Below are 6,935 nucleotides of genomic sequence, written 5' to 3'. Positions count from 1 at the left end.
GGGGGGCTGCAGTGATGGTTGACTTTCTACAACTTTCTCTCATCTCCTGACTGTATCTCTGGAGCTCAGCCACAGTCATCTTTGGGTTCTTCTGTACCTCTCTCACCAAGGCTCTTCTCCCCCGATAGCTCAGTTTGGTCGGACGGCCAGCTCTAGGAAGGGTTCTGGTCGTCCCAAACGTCTTCCATTTAAGGATTATGGAGGCCCCTGTGCTCTTAGGAACCTTAAGTGCAGCAGAAATATTTTTGTAACCTTGGCCAGATCTGTGCCTTGCCACAATTCTGTCTCTGAGCTCTTCAGGCAGTTCCTTTGACCTCATGATTCTCATTTGCTTTGACATGCACTGTGAGCTGTAGGGTCTTGTATAGACAGGTGTGTGGCTTTCCTAATCACGTCCAATCAGTATAATCAAACACAGCTGGACTCAAATGAAGGTGTAGAACCATCTCAGGGATGATCAGAAGAAATGGACAGTACCTAAGTTAAATATATGAGTGTCACAGCAAAGGGTCTGAATACTTATGACCATGTGATATTTCAGTTTTTCTTTTTTAATAAATCTGCAAAAATGTCAAAAAATCTGTGTTTTTCTGTCAATATGGGGTGCTGTGTGTACATTAATGAGGAAAAAAATGAACAAATGATTTTAGCATATGGCTGCAATATAACAAAGAGTGAAAAATTTAAGGGGGTCTGAATACTTTCTGTACCCACTGTATATATGCTGAAGGCCAGAGGCTCATACTAAACATCTAATCGTTCCTGATGGTGCTCGTTTACACCACCAAATACACTTTTAGTATGTTGCTTTTGTGCTAAAATTCACTCGTGGTCTTCAATACTGATGGCTTTTCACAATGTGTTTTTGTCACTGTATCACTTATCTACCTATTTAAAGCAGCTGTGGTAGATTAGTGTCACCGCACTGTGGATCAGGGGAGTGGTATCGTGAACATAACATCAATGCATTCTTTGAAAAAGGAAAACAAACTGCCAATATAAGACAAAAGACAGTTCTTGTTTGTTCTCCTGTGTGTGTGTAGGGTCAGCTCCAGATGTGGGTCGACATATTTCCCATGGACTTGCCTCTTCCAGGGCCCCCAGTGGACATTTCACCTCGAAAACCAAAAGGGTGAGAGCTGTCTGTATTTCAATACCTGACAGCAACGCCTGCTGGCAGATCTTCACAGTCTTGATAAAACATTATTTCTTTCTGAAAAGTGCAACTAACACTCAAATGTGTGGTCAGGTATGAGCTGCGTATCATCATCTGGAACACGGAGGATGTGATTTTGGAGGACACCAATTTCTTGACTGGTCAGCAGTCTAGTGATATCTACATCAAGGGGTAATAACAAGCAGCTCCCTGTTTGTTCAAAGTGCAGATATTGTCAAAATCATAGTTTACTAATTACAATAACTAGACACTGAAAAACCGACCTTTTGATTTGAGGGATGGTTTTAAATTGTCATAATGCCATATTATATGTGTAAAATATCACCTGTGAACATTGCTGCTGTCACTCTCTGTAGCTGGTTGAAAGGTTTGGAGGATGACCGACAAGAGACTGATGTCCACTACAACTCACTGACTGGAGAAGGGAACTTCAACTGGCGCTTTGTCTTTCCCTTCAACTACATGCCTGCTGAGAAGGTACTGACAGAAAGACAGTTTCAAACTCCCTCATGTGAGAATGGTCCAGAATCCCCAGCAGCTCAACAACAACTTCCTATTATTCTACATTTTGTGGATGAACCACCTATGGGTCTTTGCCTCTAGTAGATAATAGATGTGACAGACCTGCTCATACCCCCTCTCTATCACAGGTAATTGTGGTGAAGAAGAAAGAGAGTATTTTCTCTCTGGATAAAACAGAGCAGAAACTTCCTGCCATCCTCATTCTGCAGGTTTGGGACTTTGAGACGCTCTCCTCTGACGACTTTCTAGGTGTGTACTACTGCTTCTCCATGCGTATCTGTGTCCCTTTATTTGTATATCTGACTGATTAAGAGTGTGTGTACATGTAGGCGCAGTGGAGTTAGACCTCCATGGTTTCCCTCGAGGGGCAAAGACGGCCAAGTCATGCAAGATGGACATGATGATAGACAGCACAGACAGAATCTCCATCTTCCAGCAGAAGAGATCACGTGGCTGGTGGCCCTTCGTCAAATCTGGAGAGCTGACGGTACATAAACGTACATAGATTGTCAAACGCTTGTGAGATACTGGTTTTTACAAGGTTTGATTGACATGTATGCGATGTGCTTTGAATCCATCAGGGGAAAGTGGAGGCAGAGTTCCATCTTGTGACGGTTGAGGAGGCAGAGAAAAGTCCTGTTGGCCGAGCCCGCAAGGAGCCAGAGCCTCTGCCAAAACCAAAGTAAGTGCAGCCCGGCAACCTGGTGTGGTGACCAAAACCATTTTTATTCAATTGTTGTATGGATTGAACAAACAAAATATTGAGTGTGTGACATGGTGGTCTTTAGAGGTGCTGTTGTACAAATTTCCTTACCTCCAGACAGAGCTAGACAAGCTGTTTCCCGGTTACCAGTCTTTTTGCTAACCAACTGCAACACAGTGGTATCGAGCATGTCATCAAACTGCTGGCAAAAAAATGTGTCAAACTATTCCTTTAAATATAAAAAGCAGCAGCCGGACTTGTTTGATTCAGTTTTATTTATATAGCACCAAATCACAACAAGAATCATCTTAAGGCACTTTGTAGGTCAAGACCTTGCTGTACTAAGGAGAAAACCTGAACAAATCCCCTTAAGCAAGCACTTGGCGACATTAATGGAAAAAACCTCTGACAGAATCAGGCTGAGAGTGGGCGGCCGTATGGCTTGCTTAGCACTGGACTCCTGAAAAACTACGTAATTGTCTTTTCTTTGTCTCCCTCTCCAGTCGTCCAGACACCTCCTTCTCATGGTTTGTCAATCCGTTCAAATGCTTCTTCCACCTAATATGGCGGAACTACAAGAAGTACATCATCATCGCCCTGATTCTGCTCATCACAGCACTGTTCCTGGCCCTGCTATTCTACACGCTTCCAGCAGCCATCTCTCAGAAGATAGTCAATGGATAAGTTAATGGGTTTGGGGCTTAGAGCCACTGAAAAACTGACTAGCACGTTAGATTTTGGTCTTTTCATTTACAAGCCTATCAATCTAGACAAAATATCAGAAGTTACTCATCACTAAAATTCAGTGTACTCTCCAAGCTGGCTACTATGGAAGTAAATCCACCCTAAAACATTTGACTGCCCACTTTGTAATTCAGCATTTACAAGCGCACAGGCACAGATTTGTAAGAGCAACATCAGAATTGAGAGCATAATCCTGGCACTTGTCTGTGCCCTCCAATTTCACGGTGTGAAGGTCTGTTGGTGCTAAAAATTTTGAAAAGCGCAACAAATTTCAAGCACTATATAGTTTGCAAATTAGAACTTGAGAGCACACAGGTACAGATTTGTCAGGGCAGAAATCATCTGTTATGCTCACACTTCTGTCCTCCCTCACTTGACTGTCTGTGCTCCTACAAATCAGTGCCTGTGGGCTCTGAAAATTTGATTTGCAAAGTTAATAGCAACCTGTTTTGTGCACTTTCACAGGTTTTGGCAGAGACGGACTTTGACGAAATCCCCAGTGGACAAATCTGAGCGCACAGACTGAGAAACAAGAGCATGCAGATTATGTTCTCAAATCTGATGCTGCTGTTACAAATCTGTGCCTGCACGCTCTGTTAAATGCTGAATTTCAAACCGAGTAGTGCTCAAAATCTGGTTTGTACACCCCCAAAAGTCTTAAAGGATTTACTGTTATAGATGTATACACTCAGCCACTTTATTAGGTACAACTGTATGCACTTCAATGTAACACTTCCACCTTAACATTTGTGTTTATAAAGCTTAAAATGTTTCAGTTTTGGTGAAATTGTCAAATGTATAAATTCAATTATATGTTTATTATTGAGGTCAGAGTTAAAGGTGGTGTTGTACTGGACTACATTAAGACAATTTCACCAGAAAAACATTGAGCTTCATAAACAGATGTTAACGCAGAACTGTTGCATTGAATTGAATATAAATTGTATAGGTGTGCCTAATAAAGTGGCTGGCGAGCGCAGTTTTGGCAAAACAGTGGCAATAGGCATTAGCCCCAGCAATACATGAAGGGCACAAACTGAAGCTAAACAGACATGCTTACAGCACAAAGACAGAACAGCTGCTGAAGCATAACATACATTTTTACACAAACTGAGAACCAAGAACTGTGTTAAATCCAGAACGAAGAGGGGGAATGAAGACAGCACCAATAACTTTCAAAGTACAGTAGAATTGTGTGTTTCCTTAAAGGTAGGGCTGGCGAATCTTTTCAGAAGCATTTTTTGTTACATATCTTGAAATACTCTTTTCATCCCGATGGCAGTTAATACATTATACACCTGTGGCAGCAGCAGGGCTGAGAAACACCTGACCAATAATTTTACTCGGCCTACCTGCCCATCAACCTAACTGCCTATTTGTGCACACTCTGCCCTTGCACTCAATGCGCGAGCCTTGCAATTGGAGGAAGCCGTTACTACTCTGTTTTGATTGCTAAATCTAGAGAGCTATGGTAGGGAAGGTTCCCACAGCAGCTTGTGTTATCAGAGGCCATTGTTATAGGCCAGGCCTTCCTCTATAAGATGTATGGCCTCATAGAAGTTGCTGTCTGCATGCAGTATGTGCACTATGAAACTGAGAAGCCTACCATATGGAACAGGCTCCTTTTACATGCAGCTACAAGTGGGGAAAATACCAACAGTAGTCAGCTCTAAGTGTATAGACAGGATTGTAATGCAGTTAACTGGCCACCAAAGCCACATGCAGTGTTCATGTTACCAAGACAGAATAAATTCTGTGTTTTGAACAGAGTTAGCTGGCCTCCTCGTCACTTCTCCCTACCAGAAAAGCCCTGACCGGCTACAAGCCAGGACTAAAGCAGTTTAGCCATGAACCAGAGGTCACCAACTACAGTTCAGGTCCACCGATCTGGGCGGGTAACACCATATTCAAGAAAGTTACAACTAAAAAGAAGTTGGATGCTGCAATAAATAAAACCAGAATTAACATCTGTGTGACTTCTGAAGGACAGCGACCATTGAGATGGTTGTCTACTTCCAATATCGAGCTTCCTCATCCTGGTTTCTGCAGGATCACCAGCCCTGTATTTAAGACATTGACCCAATCCTATCCTTTTACCTCAACTTTATCTGCATATTCTGTGTTCAACACAGTCTCAGCTGCATTTACTATCATCAAACAAGATGTCAGGCTTGTGTCTCCTGTTTATTCTCAGAGCTGCCCAAACAACAGAATCTTCTTCTTGCTAGTTGCCTTGATAAATAGGTGTGTTCAATTCCACAACAAAAACATGCATTCTAAAGAACATAAAGACACACTGTCCCTGTGACACTACATTTCATTCAAATCAAACCAAATGTACTTTAAAATACATCAACTTTAAACATACAGGAGAGATAAAGTCAACTTAAAATCAATGGGTGTTTTAAAAATATTTCTACATATATATCGCCAAAGTACTAAATTTAAATCATTTGCTTCCTGTGTGTAGAAGAATTAGCTTTTAAAAGATTCTAAATGTTAGAACAGTGTGAGGAAGATTGCTGGCTGCTGACATTGATCCTGGTGACCGATACATTTTATTCTGTTTGGGTTTGGGGGAGGATACTGGTTTACTTGTTGAATAAGACATTAAAAGTCAGTTCATCTGTACATTTGTCAGTCTTTCATGCTTTTGTTTAGTGTTTCATATGCTCTTAAATGTTCCGTTAGTTTTCATTCTTCACTCTCAGTCTTAAAATCGCTGTGCATGGCTCTGATTTCAGACAGTTCACTGTAAGGTACCTGTCTCTGCCAAACAACTGCTATGCAGTGATAAGCTGACCTGGGGATAGGATGAGGAGGAGGATGTCACAGTGCGCTGATGTGCAGCCATGTTGGGGCCTCTCAGCAGCAGAGAAGAGGAAGAGGTGGGGGTTATGTAGGGGAGACTGGCAGAGCCCTTGTTTGCTGCCGACTTCATATTTTGGAGGAAGCCACTAGACTGAGCCAGCGTGGAGCTCTGCCTGGAGCTGGATGCTGAAACACAGGACAACGATTTACTGGTTAGAAAAGGTATTAAGTGATAAATGCACTGTCTGAAGACCGTCACATTCCTGTGGGGGATTTAAAAAAAAAATCTATTTACATCAACTCAGTTTAAATAACCTATAATTATACCCAAAAGGTAAAGGAAGAAAAAAAAAAATTCTACAATTTGACCCAGCAAACGCTGCACAAAAATAAAAATTATTCTGTGATGCCATTTAAGGCTTTTAATACATCAATACGGTTTACAGCCATACCATCAGACAGACATTTATAGGGTTTCCCACAGGAAATTCTTCTACAGGGTTATATAAAATAAAACTAAATTCTATTTTAATTAGCACTGCGTGTGTTCTTTTAAGCACAAATGGCCTGCTGCTTTTTAAACTGATTTAACTTAATCTGTCATATACTGAACTACAATTTTATGCAATCAAATTTTACAAACTCCATTAGGTGCCTGGATTAGGTCAAATCTGTGTCCAGCTGTTGATTATAAAATTAATTTCTGCCTTTATCATTTTCTGTGCGTCATCCCCCCCCGAATAAATTACACTTACAGTGAGGAACAGAAGTATTTGAACACCCTGTGATTTTGCAAGTTCTCCCACTTAGAAATCATGGAGGGGTCTGAAATTCACATTGTAGGTGCATTCCCACTCTGAGAGACAGAATTAAAAAAAAAATTTAAAAAATCACATTGTATGATTTTTAAAGAATTTATTTGTCTTGCACTGCTGAACATAAGTATTTGAACACCTGAGAAAATCAGTGTTAATATTT

At 41.2% G+C, this 6,935-nt stretch overlaps 2 protein-coding genes across 3 annotated transcripts in view; one reads left to right on the top strand and one right to left on the bottom strand.

Moving 5' to 3' along the window:
* Positions 1 to 3,396, top strand: part of fer1l6 (fer-1 like family member 6) — a 28,315-nt gene extending 24,919 nt beyond the window's left edge. Inside the window, 7 exon segments of the mRNA XM_020588008.1 lie at positions 1,044 to 1,132; positions 1,250 to 1,348; positions 1,534 to 1,654; positions 1,828 to 1,948; positions 2,029 to 2,186; positions 2,281 to 2,381; positions 2,906 to 3,396. Of these exon segments, the coding sequence (XP_020443664.1) occupies positions 1,044 to 1,132; positions 1,250 to 1,348; positions 1,534 to 1,654; positions 1,828 to 1,948; positions 2,029 to 2,186; positions 2,281 to 2,381; positions 2,906 to 3,086 (870 nt within the window). The 3' untranslated portion in view covers positions 3,087 to 3,396.
* A 542-nt stretch (positions 3,397 to 3,938) lies between these two features.
* Positions 3,939 to 6,935, bottom strand: part of LOC109952776 (uncharacterized) — a 12,474-nt gene continuing 9,477 nt past the window's right edge. For both annotated transcript variants that reach the window (XM_020588019.1, XM_020588021.1), the window contains exon 10: positions 3,939 to 6,143. In XM_020588019.1, coding sequence (XP_020443675.1) covers positions 5,896 to 6,143 — 248 coding nt within the window. In that variant the 3' untranslated portion in view covers positions 3,939 to 5,895. The remainder of the gene's footprint in view (positions 6,144 to 6,935) is intronic.

This window comes from Monopterus albus, unplaced genomic scaffold (genome assembly GCF_001952655.1).
Source record: "Monopterus albus unplaced genomic scaffold, M_albus_1.0 scaffold495.1, whole genome shotgun sequence".
Taxonomy (NCBI): Eukaryota; Metazoa; Chordata; class Actinopteri; order Synbranchiformes; family Synbranchidae; genus Monopterus; species Monopterus albus.
The sequence above is the reverse complement of the archived record's forward strand: the minus strand, read 5'-3'. Positions and strand labels throughout refer to the sequence as shown.